General features: G+C 41.1%; 1 protein-coding gene across 13 annotated transcripts in view; it reads left to right on the forward strand.

Annotated features, from left to right (window-relative positions):
- RABGAP1L (RAB GTPase activating protein 1 like) overlaps positions 1–24,397 on the forward strand; it is a 758,000-nt gene that overhangs the window by 699,651 nt on the left and 33,952 nt on the right. Inside the window, exon 1 of one of the 13 annotated variants that reach the window (XM_043568496.1) lies at positions 23,847–24,043. The exons of the other annotated variants lie outside the window; for them this stretch is intronic. Within the exon in view, the coding sequence (XP_043424431.1) occupies positions 23,894–24,043 (150 nt within the window). The 5' untranslated portion in view covers positions 23,847–23,893. Of the gene's footprint in view, positions 1–23,846; positions 24,044–24,397 lie in introns of those variants that run through there. 13 annotated transcript variants of the gene reach the window in all.

The raw sequence follows: 24,397 nt of genomic DNA on the forward strand, positions 1-24,397 counted from the left end.
TAAAGACCCATTTCAATCTATTGTTTCTTATTATTTCCTGGCCAAGGCTACAGTCATGTGGCAGAAATATCATGTGAAGGACCACACATGGTAGCCCCTTTTGTTGAAGACATGGTCTGCCTCCCATCTTGTGTCCAGGTGTAGATTTTTAAGACTTGCCTTCTTACTACTAATATAAGATTTGTAGTATAAAACAACTCTCCTTACACTCATCATGTTGTTTTTTTTTTTAAGTGCATGGGTCTTTTCCTACCCAGTGAAGTTCTGAGCTGTCAATGCTCAAATTCTGTTAAGTGCACTCTGAACGATAGATAGGCTGGTAGATAGTAAACGGGGGAATTGGCAGACTATAGAAAGGAGCCAGAGAAATCATCTGGTACTTCTCCTTTCTCCATGTAGGATTATATCAACCCCCCCCCCCAAAAAAAGTCCATCCTTTTCTGCAAAATTTCAAAGAGGAATATTTGTTCACTTATTTAAAAGGATTTTTTAAAAGATGAACTCTGAGCCAGCCTCTGTATTCAACTCTCTCTTTTTAGCCACCACCTTCAGTCTGGAATAGTTTCTCAGTCTTACTTTGGCTTTTATAAGCTTGATACTTTCAAAGATTGCCAGCTAGTTATTTAGTAGAATGTCTCTCAATTTGAGTTTGTCTGATGGTTCCTCATGAGTAGATTCGGGATATACATGTTTGACCAGAATATATCCTAGAGATGATGCTATATTTTTCCTGTTGTATCCATTCTATTAGATGGAGCACGAGTTTGATTTGTTTCATTAGTGGTGATGCCCAATTTGATATTTTGAATAAAGGTGGTTGCTGCCAGGTTCTTCATGCAAAGTTGCTCTATTCCTCTTTGCGACTAGTAAGAATTTTCTGGGAGGTAGTTTGAAATTATGTAAATATGCCATGCCTAATCAGTTTCCATTTATTTCATTTTTACCTATATGGACTCAAGCTTCCCTATTATATTCAATATTGTATTTTGTTACAATCACTATTTTAATGCTGAAATTACCACTTGTTTGGTCTTTGGGAGCTCCTTCAATATGGTTTCTCTGTCCTTCGGACGTGTTCCCATTATTCTTTGGGCACAAGTTGCTTTTGAAACAGCAAGATATTCCAGGCTCTTTTTGTACTTTCTTGTTTCTAGCTTTGGAACCAGGTATTTCTCCAAGCAGCCCTGGTTCCTTTTAATAGAAGATGCTATTTAGAAACTATGATCTTTGGAGTAGATGTGCTCACCAGAGAGGTGTCATTACCTGTAGGCCCGCTCAGCAGGCAGAGCTAAGGAACACACGCACATACACACACACACACTTGCAACTGTATTACTAACTATGTACCTGAAAACTCTTGACCCTGTGTCATTGCCTCCACTGCCAATCCAGTACTACAGTGTTCATTCTGGTTTTCTCTTTCCATTATTGTAACTCCTTTCTCTGACTTTGAGGAGTCTGAATCCTTAACTTATTTGCTCAATCCCCTTGTATGTACAAGTCTGCCATTTCTGCTGTTCTCCCCTCCCCCGCCTCTGAGGCCTTATGTGAATGTCCTCCTCACCCTGCTCAGGCTCTAATTGTCAAATTGTACCCCGCTCCTGGATGTTTTCCACTAGGGCTCTAACACACCCATGCCAGGCTTCCTTTCCATGTAAATACCCTCCTCACCCTTTTGAGCTCTAATGTTCCACACAGGACCACCCCCTTGGTTGGTTACCACCCTCACTTTGCTTGGTTACCACGTTGCTTGGGCCCAGTTTACCCATTCTAGGCCACCCTACACTGTATTTTCATGGGTTTACAGGAAAGGAAATTGGATGACTGACAAGTACTCAAGAGTTTGCCTAATGAAATGGAAAATAGAGCAAAAGTTCTCTAAATGTGTTTCCTAGACCCAGAGTATCAGCATCCATTGGGAACTTCTTAGAAATGCAAACTTTTAGGCCTCATCTCAGCCCTACAAGAAAAAGCTCTGAGAATAGCACCCAACAATGTATGCTTTAAGCCCCCAGGAGATTCTGGTGCACAGTAGTGTTTGAGACCCATTCCACTCTACATCCTGGCTATCTCTTGCATAATGAAGGCTCCCTGATGGTCAAATGTGCCTGGGGACCATTTTTAGGGTTTTGGAGCCATCTCAGCATTTTTGGCCTTTCATCGGGGTCAGACTGGAATGTTTAGTTCAGTTTACCAACTTTGGAAAGCCCAGTCCTCCAGGGAAAATTATGAACTTGTAGAAGAAACTCTGTCTTTTTGATTTAGAGACCTTTTTATTAAGGCCTAACAGAAATAGTTGAAGCAGGGATCAGAAATGGTAATAGCAATATCAAAGCAACAGAGCAACACCTCTGTTTTTGTTTATTTTAAGCTCACTTACATATGATGTAAAAATGTAGATTAATGAGCTAGTGGTCTCTTATACTGGGTATGTTTTCTGCAGTTATCAAAAATATGTTAGGCATCCCTGTACACTGGTGGTGGGAATGTAAATTAGTGCAGCCACTATGGAAGAAAGTATGGAGGTTTCTCAAAAACTTAAAAATACAACTACCATATAGTCTAGCAGTCCCACTTCTGGGTATACATTCAGAGGAAATGAAAATGGGATCTCAAGGAGAAGATCTGCACTCCCATGGTTATTGTAGTCTTATTCACAATAGCTGAGATAGGAAAGTAAGTGTCCATCAATGGATGAATAAAAAAGATGTGCTATATATAATGGAATAATATTTAGCCATGAGAAAGGAGATCCTGCCATTTGCATAAACGTGGATGACCTTGGGGGCATTATGCTAAGTGAAATAAGTCAAAGAAAAGCCTATAATATATTATCTCACTTACATGTGGCATCTAAGAAAGCCAAATGCATAGAAACAGAAGGGAAGGGTTGCCAAGGACGCGAAGGTGGGGGAAATGGAGAGATGGAAGTCAAAGTATTCAAACGTCTAGTTGTAATATGATTAAGTTCTGGAAATCCAGTGTACAACGTGGTGACTGTAGTTAAGAGTGTTGTATTATGTACATGAAAGTTACTAAGAAAGTTCTTAAATCATTCTCACCACAAAAGAAATGGTAATTATGTGAGATGATGGAGGTGTTAGCCAATGCAGCAGTGGTTAATCACACTACAATATACACATAATCCCAAATCAACATGTACAGCTTCAACTTACACAGTGTTATGTGTCATCTATATCTCAGAAAGGCTGGTGGGGGTGGGGAATAAAGTCTGTGACATGTCCTAGAATGTTGAAAATATGTGCTTCACCTATTTTGACTTCTCTTGACATGGAGGTTTACATTTCAAGTGAATAAGGTTGTGGAGTAAAACAATTTGACAAGAAAATCTTTTTTTTCTTGAAAGGCATGAAAATATCAGCAGAAAAGACTGTATTTATACTAGAGAACAAAGCATAGTCAGTTTAGTGTTGTGACCTTCATTCACCTCAATGGAATTAGCCAAGAACTCTGTTCTCTGTTTAGATTCCTGGGCCAGATGTATTCTGGGCCCTTTAGCTTTTCGATCAGCAAAAAAAGGATAATTTTGACACAGTACCTGAATTAAAAATATTTATGGGGCGCCTGGGTGGCGCAGTCGGTTAAGCGTCCGACTTCAACCAGGTCACGATCTCACGGTCCGTGAGTTCAAGCCCCGCGTCAGGCTCTGGGCTGATAGCTCAGAGCCTGGAGCCTGTTTCCGATTCTGTGTCTCCCTCTCTCTCTGCCCCTCCCCCGTTCATGCTCTGTCTCTCTCTGTCCCAAAAATAAATAAACGAAGAAAAAAAAATTAAAATATATATATATTTTTTTTTTTAATTCAAGTAAAAGTTCCCTTGAATTAAAACTGATTTCCCTTCTTAAAAGGTGATTGATGGGGCGCCTGGGTGGCGCAGTCGGTTGAGCGTCCGACTTCAGCCAGGTCCCGATCTCGCGGTCCGTGAGTTCGAGCCCCGCGTCAGGCTCTGGGCTGATGGCTCAGAGCCTGGAGCCTGTTTCCGATTCTGTGTCTCCCTCTCTCTCTGCCCCTCCCCCGTTCATGCTCTGTCTCTCTCTGTCCCAAAAATAAATAAACGTTGAAAAAAAAAAATCTTTAAAAGGTGATTGATATTTCTGGTTTTCACTTTCTTTGTTGTCAAAAAAGGCGTTTTTACCGTTTTTCACAAAATCTTTGTACATGTTTCTGGGCTCTCCGTTTTGAGTGCATGTGAATAACAGTTTTGAAAATACCTAGTTATGATACCTTTGACTTTTTTTGGACTAGAAACAACAGGTATATAAATGTCTACCCACTCAAATTTACAGAAGATGAATTAAATCACTTAATATGGATTTTGACTTAATTTTGTCTAGTCCTTACATATTTGTCTTTGTAAATAATGGTCTATAGTAGTGAGGGTTGGGGGAGGAGAGTTAACCATGTATTTTTTTTATAAGATTAATTGTAAAATAGCAATACTTCATTTACAAAACCAGATATCTGACAGAGACTCTGTCTTCTTCATAAACGTTGGTATTACCAGTACCTGGTACGAGGTGATAAGTGGATTCTCAATACATGCTTCTTGCTAAACGGAGTTAGACTTATGTGAATCACCAGTGAAAACTGGATATCCTAACTTGGAGCCTCTGTAGTTCATTCTCATAATCTCGTTTTGGAAATATCACCTTGGAGACTGTGGTAAGAACAAGAGACCCATTTAGGCCCCAAAGGTCTTTGCTAATAGTCCGCCTTATCTTGTTGGCTAATGCTCCCGACACCGTTCTGTTGAATTGTATTAGATTATGTTCAGGTTTTGAATTTGCCTGGGGCATGTGTAAGTAGAAGCCAGGTTACAGTGAACAATTTGGAATAACAACCTCTCCAAAAAGAATGAGAAAGTACCTCAGAGAGAGAATTAAGTTATGGATATGTAAATCAAAAAGAATTTTTTTTCTTTTTTAACCTTTGCATTTGCTTAAAAGGATGGCATTCATTTCAGTTATTAATGAGGATATTTCCCTGTAAGCTAAAAGCCTATAACACAGATTTCCAACTATAAAGCCCTGTTAAATGTGTATTCTAAAGACCTTGTACGTAGAGGGGAAATGGGTCATCGTAGGCAGGTTCCAGCCTGTCCTTTTAATGACAGTAGCTAAAGAAACATGGGTACATGTCTCCATGTGAACTCAGCCAAGGAGATTGGAATAGCAATACTCTGTGTGAAGGGAATTTTGTACAAATGCTGTAATGTTTTTACAAATGCTATAATGTAAAGTTTGTAGAATTTTTTACAAAAGTCTACATCTCTCAGCAAGTTCCTTGGGCTCGGTGTGTTCCAACTCTAGGTGTAGCTAATAATCTTCACATGGTTTCTTGTAATGAAATACCATTAAGTAGTTGTGTTTTGTTTTTTTTTTTTTAAGTTTAATTAAATTCCTCCTTCTCTCCTTCCTCTCTCCTCCCTCAGTTGAATTCGTTCCTCTGTGACTTTTTCCACATCCACCACTTGGAGGACGTTTGTGACATCACAGTGACTTGATGAGGCCCACTCTTCTTTTCACTGAATTTCCTGCCATAGCCATTTGTTTTATTTTTTTTAATTTTTTTTTTTTTTTGTTTATTTTTGAGACAGAGACAGAGCATGAACGGGGGAGGGGCAGAGAGAGAGGGAGACACAGAATCAAAAGCAGGCTCCAGGCCCTGAGCCATCAGCCCAGAGCCCGACGCGGGGCTCGAACTCACGGACCGCGAGGTCGTGACCTGGCTGAAGTCGGACGCTTAACCGACTGGGGCACCTGGCTGGCTCAGTCTGTAGAGCATGCGACTCTTGATCTCGGGGTTGTGGGTTCAAGCCCCACGTTTGGCATAGAGATTACTTTAAAGAAATGATACATGCTACTGGACTTGTGAAAGGTAGCAGAATGTTAAATCCAGAGACCCCTTTGAGTGTTTGTTCCTCCTCATCTAGTTATACAGTTTCCCCCTTGTAAATTATTACAGTGGGGAATTTATTAAGGAAAACATCGTTTAAAAATTTTACCAGCTGCTGTATACTGTCATTTGCAGCCCTCGGCTGACATTCCAACAGCTGCAGTCTATGCGCCTGCTTTTACTTTCAGCTGCTGGAGGCCTTTCTATTCCTGTTCCCATGGAAATGAGGAGGGCCGGACGGGTGGAAGGAAGTGAGGGTTGAAATGCATATTTCCCCATACCTTATTTTTCTTGCCTCCTCACAGTTGCCATGGAAATGGGAACATAAATGCCACTCTACTCCAAGCTTTGGAGAGCAGTCATTCATGTGTAAACAGCAATAGAGGGACCCTAAACAGGCATATAAAAAAGCTAATCTTAAGGTCTTTCCTTTTACCTGTGTGTGGCCAAGACGAATTTCGTATTATTCTCATTTGATCTACTCTAAGCGTTAAAAATGATCCAATTAATTTTTAGAGAGTTAGTTTGATATTAGAGAATTCTTTTATGATTGTCAGATGGATATCTAATCTCCATGTGTTAAGCATTCACTATGCAGGATGTTTTTTACTTTTTTCTTATCCTTCTCCTACTCCCCCACCCCCCAATTAAAGAAATGAATTTCAATTTAGGGAAGAGCATCCAGTCGCCTAGCATAAGAAGTCTCCCAAATAGTCTCATTCTTATGCACCGTTTCAGAAATTGCCCCACAGAGCAGAGGTAATTATTGGCTCTGTCAAACATATCAAGGAAAACTGCCATTTTTAATTGGTTATCACAGTCTTCTCATTTAGGTAACAAAAATATCCTATGTTAAGTGGATTTCTGTGTGTCTCCACTCATCAGCCCTGTGTCATCACATACCTCCTGTAATACCCATACTCAAAGAAAATATATGGGCATAGTCTTCATCCGTCTTTTTTATTCTGATATTTTAACTAATTAACAAAATCCATTCGAACCACGAGACATTAAGAATATGCTTAACTGAACAAATCGGCTTTAGGCGTCTTTTAAGTATTCAGCTCTGGGTTAGGTTGAAGAAGGAGATATGAAGTTTAAATAAAGAAGGGTTTTGTTTGTTTGGTTGGTTTTGTTTTGTTTTGTTTTGTTTTGCCTTAAGGTATCCTATTCAGGAAAATTCCTACCCCAGGAAACGCTCCTTACCGCCATATGTGATTATTAAATGAGTGGTATAGACACATTCTAAAGAAGCTTAAGGAGGGGAGGGATCATTGGGCTTAACTGAAATGACTGAAAAGACTTGCTTTAAAGACTTCTCTTCCACTGGTTCTCACAGACCTTCTTGTGCGTTTCCTCCTGTCACCTTCACAAAGGCCTTTTGTCCTGAACGGTTTTCAGAACTTTCTAAGTATTCTTTCAATTGCCACCTTTCTCCTTTTCTTCATCCTCCCTTCTAATTTAGCTTAGATATGCCGTTTCCAGATGAACAGTCTTAACCAACACAGTTGAGATCCTTCTGTCCCCTTGTTCTAGCACCCCTCAGTGACTTCTTCCCATTATTGGGACAAGACTTTTCCAGAGAGTTCTAACGTCAGATACTCTGTTTTTGAAGCCCTAGAAGCTACCAAAACAACCAAAACGTTTTTAGTATTTTAGGTTCTTCCTTCTTCCACATTGCTTCTCACATCCAGAATGGACACAAACATCTGTGAAGACCATGTGGCGGATTTTTTTTCCCCGAAAATATGGTCACTAAACTAGCAACTACCAAAATAGGTTCATGCTTCCCTCAACTGGCGGTGACCTAGATCTCCTGATGATCTGGCTTCAGTGCCTTCTCTCCAGCCTGCTCTGCAGATGCCAGACACAAGGGCCTCTCCTAACCCCGGCGGGCACAACTGCCTATTGGCACAGTTGGGAGGCCCGTGCTTTTTAGCATCGTGCCTCTGCTTACAGCAGTTTCCTTCCACATCCTTTATGGAACTTGGAAAGAAATAAGCAATAATGAGCTGGGTTGTTTTCTTTACCTTGCTCCTCTCTGTACCTCTTACAGTCCTACCTGCTGTTTCTTCTACTTCCTGCAATTTACATTAAAATACTCCAGCCTACACAGTGTGATAAAACCTGGGTTAAAATACTCCAGCCAACAGTGTGATAAGATGTGTGTTAGTTTTAGTCTGCACTTTGGACTCTTAATATTTGAAGCACCCTGATACGGGAATACAGTCTAGGGTTGGTTGGCATTGGAAAAAGCCTCATCAGGAGATAACCACTGTAAATTTATCCCACTTATATTTAAATCTACACTAGAGGGTTTTCTAATTAGCATAAAGGATGTCAAATAATTTTTAATTGGATTGGCTAGAAATAATGTATAGGCCCCTCTAAACTTGCATGGATTTTGCATGTAAGATTCTGGTGAGCGAGGCGCTCTGACATCTGCAGAACGGCAGCTGACTCGGAACAGCCTCTGGGCTTGTTTTCCCAAGAAGGATGCTTCCTGCTGGGTAAAAGGGAGTGGGGAGGAAACCGGTGGTCTTGTTTGTGTCTAATCCTTAGAGACTACAGATACCCAAAAAGAAAAAAAGTGGAAGGAAGGAAGGAGGGTGGAAGGAAAAGAAGGATCCTGACACTTGAGAATGGTCACTAGCAAATGCTCCCCCCAGAACAGTGCTTATAGGCCAGGCCAGCTCCTCCCTAAAGTCTGTCCTAAGTTTCCTGGAGAGTTTGTGAAAACATTCTCCTCTACGAGTCTTCTATTTCCATTACGGCATTAATCAAATTTTAAAGTTTATTGTGAATTTCTTTCTTTTCTTTTCTTTTCTGTCCTTTTCTTTTCTTTTCTTTTCTTTCATTCATTCATTCTTTTTTTTTTTTTTTTTAAGATTTTAAGTAATCCTTATACCCAACCTGGGGCTCCAGCTCACAAGACCAAGAGTTGCTCTACCCACTGAGCCAGCCAGTCTCCTCTGTCATGAATTTCTTTTTAAGTTTTTGTGTTTTTACTTACTTACTTACTTGTTTATTTATATTTTAATAGAGAGACTGAGAGCAAGAGTAGGGGAGGGGCAGAGAGAGAGAGAGAGAGAGAGAGAGAATCCAAAGCAGGCTCCACACTGTGAGCAGGGAGCCCAGAGCCTGACACAGGTCTGAATCTCAGGATTGAGATCATAATCAAGAGTTGGATGCCTAACCAACTGAAACACCCAGCCTCCCCAGTTGTGAATTTCTTAATGAAAGGGTTGTGCCCTAGGTATCTTTGTATCCCAGAGAGCATTTGACCTAGTGTCTTGCACAAAGTAGGTGTTTGTTGAATTAATGAGCATATACACGCGCTTCTCACTTCTTTAAGGAACAGACCCAGCATTGGGTCTTGGGGAAACTGGGGGTTCCCAGAGTCTATTAATTAGGTGTTCACAGTTCTCAGGGAGTCAGTAAGTGTCCACAACCATCTCTGCTCTGCTTGATGATCAGTACAAAGATGTGTGGGACTGTCATCAACAGCAAAGGAAAGTAGCACTGTGTCACCTCCTTTCAGAAATTCAGAGCTAAATGTATTTATCATTTCTGTTCCTGCCAGTTCTGACTCTCGATGTAAAGGTGGAAAAATCGTTAGGAAAATTCTTTTTCTTGTGTATCTCTTAGGCAGTGTTGAGGCAGCATATATGGCTAACCGAGTAGATAAAAAGGGTAAAGTGACAGCAGAAGACCAGGGAGAAAAAAATACAAGGGGCTTAAGTACAGTACATAGATTTTTAAAGCAAAGCAAAATGAAACAATGTTACTTAAATGGTAGTATGGTCTAGTAGTTCAGAGCAAGGGGTTTGGACCTTGGCTGCCAGGATTGGAATGAATCCCCACCTTGCTAGCTGTGTGACCTTGGGCAAGTAAGTTGTTTAATCTCTCTGGGTCTGTGTTTTCTTTAAAGTGAGGATAATAATAGCACCTACCTCATGCATGTGGGGCTAAAGTAAATTAATACATCTAAAGCATATAGCGTTTGGTGCCTCTTATAGGAAGCGCTGGGTGTGTGTGCTATTTCTATAGTGACATGGCCAAATCACCGCTCTAAAGGCAGAAGAAGAAGGCTAATTTCAGTCTGTTTACCTCATGTGAATAATCTTCCTGCTTTGAATCTCCCACAAACTGGTGCTTATACTCTTAGGTGAAACTTACCACATTCTACCCTAAATTACAGAATTATTTGTAAGCTCCTTAAAAGCAAAGGCTGTCTTCTTTGTCTTCCTCTTAGCACCCAGAAGAGTGCTTACATAACAGCCTGGCTTATACAATAGTTCTTTAATAATAACTATTTGGGGAACTGTAAAGGAGACAGAGTAGGTTGAGCTATGAGGTTGGTCCCTGGAGGCCCTGTTCCTTGGGTTGGTGCCTGTGTACCTCTCACACTTTTTCAGCCTCAGCTGGCCTTTTCTGTCCCGACTGTGCTTCACCTGACCTTTGGTCCCTCAAACCAGCCCTCTTTCCCAGAGCCAGCTTCATGGGCACGAAGCCTGCGCAGTCGCACAGGCCCCCACGCTTGGTTGAATGTTCTATCATCTTGGGGTGGCTGGGTGGCTCAGTTGGTTAAGTGTCTGAATCGTGATTTCGGCTCAGGTCATGATCTTGCAATTTGTGGGATTGAGCCCCGCAAGGGGTGCCACATGGACAACGCAGAGCCTGCTTGGGATTCTCTCTGTCCCTCTCTCTGCCCCTCCTCTGCTCGCTCTCTCTCTCTCTCTCTCTCTCTCTCTCTCAAAATAAAAAAACAAACATAAAAAAGAGAGAGGGAATGCTCTACCGTCTTGAAATTAGCACTTTTTACATAAGGAATCCCAGGTTTTGTTTTGTACTGATCCTGCAAACTGTGTGGCCGTTCACGCTCCTTCCCATCCTGTGCTACTTGTTTCCTCTGCTGGGAGCACTTTTTCTCCCCACTCTTCTCTGGCTAACTTACTCCTCAGGTTAATTGTCATTCCTCAGAGACATAAGCAAAATCAGAGCCACGTGCGTTATTATCTGTCCACCTTGACTTCTCCCTCACGGTGCCCACTTTGTAAGTGCAGTGTCGACTTAAATCGTGTGATTATGTCTTTAAAGACTCTCTCCCCACCAGACTGAGCTCCTTGAGGGGACAGACTGTGCATTTGTTCCTGGATGGCTGTGCCAGCTACACAGTAGGGAGTCAAGAAGTATTTGTTGGGGCGCCTGGGTGGCGCAGTCGGTTAAGCGTCCGACTTCAGCCAGGTCACGATCTCGCGGTCCGGGAGTTCGAGCCCCGCGTCAGGCTCTGGGCTGATGGCTCGGAGCCTGGAGCCTGTTTCCGATTCTGTGTCTCCCTCTCTCTCTGCCCCTCCCCCGTTCATGCTCTGTCTCTCTCTGTCCCAAAAATAAATAAACGTTGAAAGAAAAAAATTAAAAAAAAAAAAAGTATTTGTTGAATGAGTGAATGAGTGGATGAATGGGTGATTTTTAAAAATGCAGACTAGGTATAAGTTTTCCTTCCCATCTTAAAAAGGGATGTATAAAAATGGCAGTGCAATCATGCAGGTTGATACTCTGCTGATGCCAATTAACCAATTTCCTTACTGCCTTTAAAGGTACACGAATACAGAGAAGGCTCCCCTTTCTCACTCTTTTCCACTGTTTGTCCTTCTCAGCCTGGTATATTAAGGTTGAATCTTTCTAAAGACAGAAGTACTCAGATTGTCTTAGCATATTAGTCTTGAATGAAATGTCTTCTAGCATAAATGTCCCTGGTCTTCCACCCATTAAGAGTACTTTTAGCAAGAGATACGTATTTACTTTTGTTCCATTTGCCAATGACAACCTGACATAAAAGTACTGTTTCAGATTCCTTAGCATTCAGTGGTGCCAGGGTCAGTGTTATTATAATGAATGTAGCATTTGATGGTAATAAAGAACAGTATCCTGCTTGGCTCCCCCACCATTCCTTCTCCTCTGTATCATTGTCTAATTTTAAATAAGCTTAATTAGCTCTCTTTGAATGAATACCTGGATCGGCTTTCTGCGGCCCAGTTTTGGGACTACATCTGGTTAATCTACTCCCTGGACTCAGACCAACACCATTCAACATGTAACCAGATTTAGCACATTACCTGCCATCTTACAGTCTTAAGTTTTAGCACTTGATGGTCATTCTGTTATTTTCTAAACTCTATAATAAAAATTTTAAGTGATCAATCTCCAGCCAAAGCCTTACTCAGAAGTAGAATTTTACTTGAGACATTACAGAGGATGTTGAGCACTTTCCCCCAAAATAAAAGAAATACCACCATCCATTATGGTACACCAACTTAGCATATGCCCGCTTCTTAATTTTCACAAAGAGAAAAATAGAATTTTTATAACTCAATCTAAAGTTGAGGATATAGTGAGATAAGAATTCTTATTACTTAAAAGAAAAACGGGCAAAAGTGTCTCTTTTTTTTCTCTCTCCTTCAAGTGCAAGGAATCTGAGAAAAATAGATTTAAAATCCAGCAGAAGGAGTGCTAGTTGCTAGTGAACCAGCTGCAGCTGTGGCATGTGGGTGAAGAAAGGAACCTGGCATTTTTTTGTACAAATCAGGATGTGAAGCAGTGGGAACAGAAAGAAAGAAATACAAGAAATAATACACAGAGAAGAAAAGCATTCTCAATGAAGCTATAGGCTCCCCAAAATGTTCCATCTAAGTGTTGACTGATTCCAATACCTTAAGGTAATTTGCTTTATGCTGTAAATCTCCTGGGTGGTTTATGCCTCAGTACTTTTTTTCAGATAGCTGAGAGAGGAGAAAAATACATGATTTCAATCTGCCCCCTCCTGAGACTTTATGAAATTCTACGCAGACTTCTCCCAGAGTTAAATTCCTGTTTCAACCACCCTGGGGTCCATTTGACCTTCTCTTTTTTCTGGCTTGTCCAGAAAATTCAGGTTGAAGATGTTTATACTTTTCTGAGCTCCCCTACTCGATGCTAGGTAATATGGCAGATGTCTTAGGTTCATTATCTCCTAGTCAGGTGTTTATATAAAATAGTATCTCCACCATCCTGCAGCTGATTAGCTTGGTCCGTTGCAGCAGGCTACTGATGAGGCTTAGCAAAGGCCCTGGATTTGAGAGCTGCGTGTGCCAGATACATGACGGGCAGTGTAGATGACAGGCATGTGACAAGTAAGGCTTGACGTTGGTGTCAAAAGACCTGTTGGGTCAGTTGTTATTATGGTCCCTCTTCATATTACTTAGTCTTCCTCATTGTGTAGAATGGGTACAGTTAACCCATTTTGGGGCTTTGTGAGGCTTAGGGAACACAAAATATGTGAAGTGCTCTGGCCAGGGCCAAGGCATGCATTATTGTGCTCAATAAAAGGACATGGTTATAGTAGTGTGATTTGTGTTACCCCCTTTTTAAAACATAAATGATGGGAGCTCTGAATAAGAGGTTTAAATGATTTGCTTCTAAAATTACATAGTATTCAACAGAGAGGGATTTCAAATGTAAGCCTGTTCAACCCTAAACCACCTTACATATAACTCTGTTGCTTACATATTTATTCTTGAAGTGCGTGGTTTTTCTCTTTTTGTTTATTTATTTTTTAATTTTTTAAAAATGTTCATTTATGTTTGAGAGACAGAGAGACAGAGTATGAGCAAGGGAAGGGCAGAGAGAGAGGGAGACAGAATCCAAAGCAGGCTCCAGGCAAGCTCAGAGTCTGACACAGGGCTCAAACTCACAAACCATGAGATCACGACCTGAGCCGAAGTCAGACGCTTAATCGACTGAGCCACCCAGGAGCCCCTGGTTATTCCCTTTTCAAAACTTGACTTTGTCCTTGTAGCCAAACTGTTTATGTAATAGATTCTTGAAATATTTTAGAACATTAAAAATAGTCCTTCCTAATCTTACAAATTTATTCTGTCCTAACGCTTATTTATAAATTGGTTGTTTGAAACACAGAATGGATATTTCTTTAGAAGTTGGTGGTCATATTCTCAGGCCAGTTCATTAAAAGCCTCTGTAGCTTGTCCCCCATTCCCTTAGCACTTGATATTTTAATCCAGTGGTTTTCAAATGGATAACACAGTATGGCAGAATTGCATGAGCTTCATAAAATAGGAGGTGCCTAACCATACCTTAGACCTTTCAATTAGAATCTTGGGGTGAGTATGCTGAATCCATCCCAGCAGAAGCAATGGCATCCTAAAAATCTGAGATAGGACAGAATATGTGCAGAAGGAAGTAAAAGAAGTCCAGTGTGGCTGGAACAGAGACTGGTGACCCTAAATTCTTTGGATTATGCAACCCTGTTGGTAAAAGTAATTTAAGCACATACTTCCAATATATGTCTCTTCACTTTTTAAATAAATTAATGTGTACTTTAATAAAATAGGCACAAAAATAGATATTTTTAAAAGATGAGGTTAAAAAATAAAAATTAAAAAAATAAGGTTAGAAAACAGAACTAGAAGTTTGAATAATTGCCTTTTGCATCTACTTAGATACTTTCATGTGCTCCCTGGGATGGGAGCCCCACTTTTGCAAAATACAGGCATAGGCGGGGGGGGGGGGGGAAGTAGATAGAGACCAGATCCTATATGATCAGCAGAGCTATGTCAAGTATTCCTTTCTTTATCCTAAATGCAACAGGAAGCATTTGAAAAATTTAGGTAGAGGAATGACAACAGATTTGCATTCTGAAAAAAAAAAGGTTGGCTGTCCTATGGAATAGGTTTGGAGCAGAGCAAGGACAAATCCAGGGAGACCACTTGGGAGGTTATTGCAGTGATGAGAGGAGGTTATGGGTTAAACTAGGGCAGTGTCATTGAGGTTCAAGAGAAGAAGACAAACTAGGAGACATTTGGAGGCATGTTCTGTAGAATCTAGTGAGTGATTTCATGATCCTCAGTGGGAGAGGGGTCACTGCTGGGTTTCTGGCTCAAGCTTCTGGATGGAAGATGAACAGTGGGAGAACTGGTTGGGCGTAGAGAGTGGGTGATGAAGTCCAGTTTAAATGTTTCTTATGTGAAATATCCAAAAGATGATGGGAAGTTAGCAGTTGGATATGTAGGTTGAGCTCAGTAGAAGTCCTGGGCTGGAAACTATAAAAGAAGAGCTGTCAACGTATGATAGTAAATAAATTACCTCCGGATATTATCTATTGATAGGAAGGCTCGAGCTTTTTATGGACAGAGGAGTTCCATAAAAATAGTATGCAAGATTAGATTCATAGGACTAGAGAAAAGGAATTAGAAATGAACAGACAAGGGGTACCTGGGTGGCTGTCAGTTAGTTGTCTGACTCTTGCTCTTGGCTCAGGTCATGGTCTCACAGTTTGTGAGATAGAGCCCTAAGTCTGGCTCTGCACTGGTGGCTTGGAGCCTGCTTGCAATTCTCTCTCTTCCCCTCTCTCTCTGCCCCTCTTCCACTCATGCTTGTGTACTCTTTGTCTCTTTCTTTCTCTCTCTCTCTCAAAATAAATAAACTTAAAAAAGAAAAAGAACAGACAAGCATTTTCTATAAAATGCCATGGTTTCTGGGAATGCAAGCTGGTGCAGCCACTCTGGAAAACAGTGTAGAGATTCCTCAAAAAACTAAAAATAGAACTACCCTACGACCCAGCAATGGCACTACTAGGCATTTATCCGTGGGATACAGGTGTGCTGTTTCGAAGGGACACATGCACCCCAAAGTTTATAGCAGCACTGTCAACAATAGCCAAAGTATGGAAAGAGCCCAAATGTCCATCGATGGATGAATGGATAAAGAAGATGTGGTATATATACAATGGAGTATTCCTCGGCAATCAAAAAGAATGAAATCTTGCCATTTGCAACTACGTGGATGGAACTGGAGGATATTATGCTAAGTGAAATTAGAGAAAGACAAAAATCCTATGACTTTACTCATGAGGACTTTCAGAGACAAAACAGATGAACATAAGGGAAGGGAAACAAAAATAATATAAAAACAGGGAGGGGGACAAAACAGAAGAGACTCATAAATATGGAGAACAAACTGAGGGTTGCTGGAGGGGTTGTGAGAGGGGATGGGCTAAATGGGTAAGGGGCATGAAGGAATCTACTCCTGAAATCATTGTTGCACCATATGCTAACTAATTTGGGTGTAAATAGAAAAAAAATCTGAAAGAGAAAATGTCACGGTTTCTTAAAGTTGCTATAACATTGGGAACAGGCAGCTTGTATAAGAATGTAGTAAAGAAAGTAGAAATGGATATTTCAAAAGCTTTCATAGATACTTTGATGAGCACGCTACATTCAGGAGTGAGCCATGAATGTTGGATAGTGACTCACATCATACAATTATTCATTAATGAGTCCAGGAACCTGTCACAGGTGTGTGCACCATTAGACTTGAGTGATTGGAAAGCTGAACACGCCAGATGAGATGACAGCAGTGCGGCACTCAGGAAAAGAATGCCACGTAGTTTGATGTCTGTAAGCCTTGGGAGCTCTGTCAGAGTTACAAGAGATAAGTACTTTCCTTGTCTCCACTGCCTTAAACCATTGTATTCCTTCCTAGAATACAGATTGCCAGAGGCGGGAGATGAAATGGGTAAAAGGGGTCACAAAGTACGAACTTCCAGTTATAAAATAAAGAAGTTCTAGGGATGTAATGTACAGCATGGTGACTATAGTTAATAATACTCTAATGCTCATCTGAAAGCTGCTAAGAGAGTAGATCTTACAAGTTCTCATCACATAAAAATAATTCTTATAACTATGTATGGAGACGGATGTTAATTAGACTTGCTGTGATCATTTTGTAGTATATACAAATCTTGAATCCTCATATCGTACATGTGAAACTAATATGTTATCTGTTAAATGTACCTTAATAAATGAATAATACAGTTGGGGCGCCTGGGTGGCTCAGTCAGTTGAGCCCAGGTCAACTGGGTCATGGTGTCACAGTTTGTGAGTTCGAGCCCCGCTCGGGCTTGCTGCAGTCAGCACAGAGCCTGCTGCGGATCTTCTGTCCCCCTCTCTTTCTGCCCCTTCCCTCCTTGCGATCTGTCTCTCAAAAATAAATAAATCTTTAAACAACAAAGAATACAATTAGTAATCATTTATAGGCTCTTATGTTCTCTGAAGGTTCCCCCCACCAATCCTGTGGGGTAAAAATGTCATTGACTATGTTTCCCCTTCATCCTAGTGCTTAAAAGCTCAACAAGACTCAAAGTAGCTTCATTTGCTGAACACTGTGAAGAGGATTAAGTGAAGCCTCACAGGACATGGCCCTCTTCTCTTGACTCCTTCCCATCTATTTCTTCCCAGGAATTTAGGCCACTGCAAACTGACTGCTAGAATTCTGATCGCCACTGATCCACTTTCTCTCCAGATTTTGACGGGTCCTTGCAGAACTAACTCTGAATTAGAAATTCTCAGCCCCCTGTACCCCAGGTCACCAAGAAATATGCTACCATAGTTATCTATTTGTTTCTCTCTCTAATGATTAATGTATTAAATGGGATCATTTATATGTATCCTAAGAAATTATCTGAAGTGAGCAAGAGTGATACATAATTTCTAGTACCTTTGGCTTATTGATTTTTAGGCACTCAGACTCCTGACCAGCCAGGAAAATATTAAAGAGATCCTAGCAGACTTTTTATTTAAATAGTGGCTTACTGTGCCAGTATTTGCATCCATTAATAAATATTTTTGTGTCTTTCATCTTTGAAATAGAGAAGCAGATTCATCAAGCTTTGAATAATACATCTGACAAGTGACTAACCCATTGTTAAAATTTAGCACAGGGGAAATGCTATTTTTTAATTGGTCAGGAACGCTTACATAAACCAGTCATAATGAAAATCCTCCTCACTGGAGTGTGCCTTCCCCTCCCCCCAAAAGAATTTCTTCTTGATCACCCTTGTATCTTTTATGAACATATGTACTTATATGCCTTTTATTGCACTTGCAAAACTATATGGTAATTAGACACTTACTTGGCACTACATCAAGACTTTCAGCTTTTTTTTTTTTAATGTTTATTTATTTTTGAGAGAGAGAGCACGAGCTGGGGAGGGGCAGAGAGAGAGAGAGAGAGAGAGAGGGAGACACAGAATCTGAAACAGGCTCCAGGCTCTGAGCTGTCAGCACAGAGCCCGACGCGGGGCTCGAACCCACAAACTGTGAGATCATGACCTGAGCCAGAGTCGGACACTTAACCGACTGAGCCATCCAGGTGCACCAAGACTGTCAGCTTCTTGAGGAGATTTGCCTTCATTGGTCCCGGGCAGTAGAGCAAAGTGGTTGAAGAGGGCAGAATCTGGAGGTAGATGGCCTAGATCCCCACTCGGACTCTCCGTTTACCAGCTGTTTGATCTTGGGAAAGTTACCTCTCTTCAATTCCCTTATTTGTAAAATCTAAATAATACCTCACAGAGTTGTTGAGAGGCTTAAATATATAATTTTCTAAATTATAGCTTTAAAAACGTTAGGGAATTCTTTGACATGCAGACACTCCATGTTTCTCTGAGTGCCGGTTACTGCCGATCAAAAACAGAGCGGAAGGATGTGGACGTCAGAATGTACGAATGCAGTGCTGACTACCTCGAGTGCCAGTCCAGGCCTCCCCTTGGCTTTCCCGAAGCACAGTCAGAGCCCTTCAGCACAAAACCCACTTTTTCTCAAGTGTCTACCCTTTGTGCCTCCCATTACCGAGTGTCCTCCCCTCCCTGTTCGGAAAGCTGTATTGGACATCCTAATTGTAACAATGACTGGAGGAAACTACCAGCATTTGATAGGTGACATCTAAATGGGCCAAGGACACTCAGGGCTCAGAAACAGGAAGTGGAATCTAATACAACCCAAAATCATTCCACCCAAAATGACAATAGTACTCCTACCTCGAGAAACACTAGTAGCTCCTAGATTCTTTTCTCTACTTAAATTGGGAATCAACTTTTCACAAAACTGATGCACAATTGCATAAGATCAGCCTGTGCCAGAAACCATGCCATGTACCTTGCAGAGTGTAGACCAGGTTGAAATTCTCCACACATACAATCTGCTGTGTTGTGTCTCTTTCTCTTTTCTGTGTGTGAGTTTCCCTTAGGTTAATGTGATGGGTGTGCTTCAAGTTTGTTACTTAAGAGTTCTAGTGGGGCGCCTGGGTGGCTCAGTCAGTTGAGTGTCCAACTCCACCTCAGGTCACGATCTCACAGTTCGTGGGTTCGAGCCCCGCGTCGGGCTCTGTGCTGACAGCTCAGAGCCTGGAGCCTGCTTGGGATTCTGTGTCTCCCTGTCTCTCTGTCCCTTCCCCATTCATGCTCTGTCTCACTCTGTCTCAAAAATAAATAAAACATTAAAAAGAAAAGTTCTATTATTCCATTATTTACAATTCAGACTTTAAGATCTGTGTTGTTTTAGGACTCCTAAACTCCTTAATGTATAAAGAGCACATTTGATAATTAGGAGATCCAACAAGATCATGTGTGTAAGAGAAGAAGTATGTTTTATTAAAAATAACTAATGTTGGGGCACCTGGGTGGCTCAATCGGTTGAGTGCCTGTCTTTGGCTCAGGTCATGATCAAATGGTTTGTGGGTTTGAGCCCCACGTCAGGCTGTGCTGATAGTGTGGAGCCTGCTTGGGAGTCTCTATCTCCTTCTCTTTCTGCCCCTCCCCAGCTTGCTCACTCTTTTTCTCTCTCTCTCAAAAATAAACATTAAAAAAAATTGGGGTGCCTGGGTGGCTCAGTTGGTTAAGTGACTCTCTTGATTTCGGTTCAGGTCATGATCTCCTGGTTTGTGAGATTGAGCCCTGCATTGGGCTCCACACTGGGCGTGGGGCCTGCTTAAGATTCTCTCCCTTTCTCTCCCTGCCCTTCTACCACTCATGCTATCTCTCTCTCAAAATAAATAAGCTTTTAAAATATTATTAAAATTTTTCAAAAAAATAACTAATGCACGTGAAATTTAAGTATTAATAAGGAGTACTCAAAATAATGTAATAAAAGTAAAAATAAGGCAATAGCCCAGCTAAGTGTGATTAGTGAGATAAAGATTATTAAGTCAAGTTCATCTAAAACTAGTTGATATATGGGTCACCTGGGTGGCTCAGTCAGTTAAGTGTCAAATTCTTGGTTTCGGCTCAGGTCATGATCTCATGGTTCATGAGTTTGAGCCCCGCATCAGGCTCAGTGCTGCCGGTGTAGAGCCTGCTTGGGAATCTCTCTCTTTCCCTCTCTCTCTCTCTGTCCCTCTCCCACTCATGTACACACTCTCTCTCTCTTTCTCAAAATAAATAAGCTTTAAAAAAATTAAATTAATTGACATACAACAAAAAATTATAAATCTATATATATATGCACATATTTTAATTCTATTAGAGTCGTACATAAAAATAAGAAATATATGCTTTAGGGGGTGCCTGGGTGGCACAGTCGGCTAAGTGTCTGACTCTTGATTTCAGCTCAGGTCATGATTTCATTGTTTGTGAGATTGAGCCCCAAGTCGGGCTGATGGTGCAGAGCCTGCCTGGGATCCTCTCTCTCCCTCTCTGTCTGCCCCTCCTCTACTCACGCTCTTTCTCTGTCAAAATGAATAAATAAGCACTTAAAAAATATATATGCTTTAGATGAAAAGAAGAGGGAGAGCATGGGAAAAGAAAGTTGAACATGTTCTTTAGTCTTCCTCTCCTACATCTCTAACTGAGGCCAGCATGATGAACATTGAAAGAATAAAGCAAATTAGTAACTATTGTATTTTCTTCTTCCTGGTTATCAAAGGTCACCATGGAGCACTCCCCCACCATTCCCTTACCACCCCCTTTCCCTTAAGTTCATAAAGCTCTTTTCTGTATATTTCCTGATAACAGCTGAATAGAACCCATTTTCATCAGTAAATGGCAGGTGACTGCATTGGTGACCAGGACAGGAGTTAATAAAGCCTCTCCAGTGATTTAGTGTGATCATCAGAGGAAGAGATGAAAAAGGCCCCTTGATTTAGTGCATGTCCTTCAAACTGCTGTTCATGAAATCATTTTAGAAGGTCTGAACAGGCATTTAAAAAATGGAATATGATAAAATGTAATAGGAAATATCAGCAGGCATTGTACAGATCCTTAGCAAAAACTGAGATTTAAGAAATACCACAACTAGTTGCCATCAGTGGTGAGCAGGAGAAGGCAGGAAAGGACTGAACGAGTCTACACATTGGTCTGGGGTGGAGTTGTTTTTATCTTTTGCTTACTGCTATTCTGATACTTGTAACACAGGAGCTAACAGTATATGGTTTATTTTATGTTGACATAATTTGCAATTGGTTCTAAAATGAAGAGGGCAGGGAAGTTTTTATCTTGCTTTCAGCAAAAGTGTAAATAAAAACTTTCAACTGAGTTTTGTTTATAAACACGTGGTAGCTCAGTCGATAGTGGTTACGACGTATAATATGTTGTATTGGTCTCCTACTGTCACCTAATTTAGAGACTTTAAAGAGTACAAACTTGGGGCGCCTGGGTGGCGCAGTCGGTTAAGCGTCCGACTTCAGCCAGGTCACGATCTCGCGGTCCGGGAGTTCGAGCCCCGCGTCAGGCTCTGGGCTGATGGCTCGGAGCCTGGAGCCTGTTTCCGATTCTGTGTCTCCCTCTCTCTCTGCCCCTCCCCCGTTCATGCTCTGTCTCTCTCTGTCCCAAAAATAAATAAACGTTGAAAAAAAAAAAATTTAAAGAGTACAAACTTATGATTTTACAGTTCTGTAGGTTAAAAGTCTGACAGGGTCTCACTAAGCTAAGATCAAGGTGTCAAAGGCGCTGCAATCCTTTCTGAAGGCTCTCTTTGCCTTTTCTAGCTTCCAGAGGCTTCCAGAGGCCCCCATTCCTTCACTCAGGGACCTCTTCCTCCATCTTCAAAGCCAGCAATATTGAATTTCTTTGGCTTTTCTGCAATAGTCGCATCTCCTCTGATTAAAGTCTGGAAAAGTTCTCCTCTTTTAATGACTTTGTACGATTCCATTCAGTCCATCCAGAAAGTCCAAGATAATCTCCCCAAGCCAAGATCCTTGACCTCAATTACATCTACAAAATCTATTTTGCCATGTTAAGGTAGCATATTCCTAGGTTCTGGGGATCAGGGTGCAGACTTCTTTGGGAGGCCATTTTTTTTGTCTATCATAGTTGTCTATATTGACTCTTGCTCCCAAAATATTTTTCTTGTAAAATAAATTTATGTAAGGAAATTAGTTGATTTAAGGAAAACATAGTAGAAAATGTGCTTGGACATGGCAAAAATAATGAAAATGGCATTCAAATGACTAAAGTTTGGGAAATACACTTCCCCTGACAGCCCAATAGCAGAAGAGACTATAGGCCAGAGAGACGGGAGACCCACCCAGATTCCAGTTGCTCTGCCACAACCAGCTGGGTCTGTCCAGCCTTCTCAGCCACATGGCTTCACTTTCCTCATCCTGAAGGTGGGGATTATACCAGCCAGACGGTCTCCAAAGGTCCTTCCACGTCCAAATTCCTAATTCTATGTAAATGGTTATGTTATAAATTTAAATGTCAGGGTTAAATATATCATGAAATATATCTAAATGTCATGTACTATTCATAAGATTAAAACAAGGGTTCTGTTTTAAATGCTTACTTCCCCAAATTTAGTTGTTAAGTCCAAAATGTCAGGCCTTGGCTGATTATTTCAATGATCGCTGTCATACTTGTGAGAGATTGTCTTGCCGAGGGTTTTTCTATTCGAAGGTTGTTTGTTTGTTTTTTTGTTTTTTTTTTTTTTTAATTTTTTTTTTCAATGTTTTTTATTTATTTTTGGGACAGAGAGAGACAGAGCATGAACAGGGGAGGGGCAGAGAGAGAGGGAGACACAGAATCGGAAACAGGCTCCAGGCTCCGAGCCATCAGCCCAGAGCCTGATGTGGGGCTCGAACTCACGGATCGCGAGATCGTGACCTGGCTGAAGTCGGACGCTCAACCGACTGCGCCACCCAGGCGCCCCAGGTTGTTTGTTTTTAATAAACACCATTTTGAACTGGTGAATACTTTTATCATTGCTCTTATCAAACAATTGTGGATTTTTTGAGGACATTTCCTGAACTTAGACAAATAGGGAGTATTAGGTAGAAGATGAACAGTTGGTGAAAGAAGTCTCCCAAATTAGGTAGACATTTAAAAGGATTGGTGATTCAGAGTGCCTGGGTGGCTCAGTCAGTTAAGTGTCCGACTTCGGCCCAGGTCATGATCTCACAGTTTGTGGGTTTGAGCCCCACATCGGGCTGTGTGCTGACAGTGCAGAGCCTGCTTGGGATTCTCTCTCTTTCTCCCTCTGTCTCTCTCTCTCTCTCAAAATAAATAAATAAACTCAAAAACTTAAAAGGATTGATGATTCTTCAAGTGCACACTTATATTAAAAACATTTAACAAGGGGAGAGATACCTCTACCACTCTTGAGATAATAAGTTGTTTCACATCTGGTAATTCTTGATGACTTTCTGTTCTTTCAATTAAAACTACATATTAAGGAGGTATTTTATTCCTTTCTCTGCTAAGAAAACCTTCAAGCTCAATATTATATTCCCTAAAATAAAATCAATTTTGTCCTGAAATGCAGTTTGAAAAAACTGTGACAGGCTGTGTTCTTTGATTATCTCGTAAATAACAGTTTCATATCAGCTCACCTTCCTCCTGCCCCCTCCCCTCTTTCATTTTGTGCCAATCACAGGTGGATGCTCAGTATCACCCCGCAGCACAAGATAAATAAGCTTGGAAGGTTTCCTAGCAACATATTGTTCTGGGAACCTGCTCTGTTTCCCTGAACTCGATGAAGCCAAACATCTTAGAATCTCAGCCAGATGGGCAAGGATGAGCTTTTTGAGGGCGTTTAATGCATTTTTTAAAAAATTTCACATTGAAATGAACCTTTTAACATAAGTAGCAAGATTGACTTTTAAAGGGATACTTTTTTACATGAAAAAAAATTCTGTAGCACTTGGAATTTGAGAAATATGGTTTTAGAAGAAATGCTCTTTGAAGCACGCTTGCAATGTGGCATCCAGTCATTGGTGACTGGATCCATCGTAGAAGCGGCTGGGAGATACTTCCGCATAGGACTGCTGTTCAGTTGCAGAAATCCTGACTTACTTCCCATCTTGAAGGTAAATGGCCTCGGGAGGAAGCACCCTCCTTACAGAACTCCCTTCTCCCCTTGAGCCTGCTCCCGGGAATGCCCGAAACACCTGTCCCTGCTTGAAGCTCTGAGACCTTCTTCTTCCCTTTTGCCTCAGCTCCAGGGCTACCAGTGCTGGAGATTTGCCAGTTCATTTTAAGAGGCTGGTTTTGGGTTTTGGAGTGTATGATTAATAGCACACAGGGGAAAGAAACCTAGAGGAAATGGAGGCTCCCTATTAAAGTCAAGAAAAAAATCATGTTGTTGCTGCTGTTTTGTTGGCACACGACCATGTATGTTTTCCTGGTTTGTCTGATGCGCTTGAGGCCACACGGCCGGCAGG

The sequence above is a fragment of the Prionailurus bengalensis genome, chromosome E4 (genome assembly GCF_016509475.1).
Source record: "Prionailurus bengalensis isolate Pbe53 chromosome E4, Fcat_Pben_1.1_paternal_pri, whole genome shotgun sequence".
Lineage (NCBI taxonomy): Eukaryota > Metazoa > Chordata > Mammalia > Carnivora > Felidae > Prionailurus > Prionailurus bengalensis.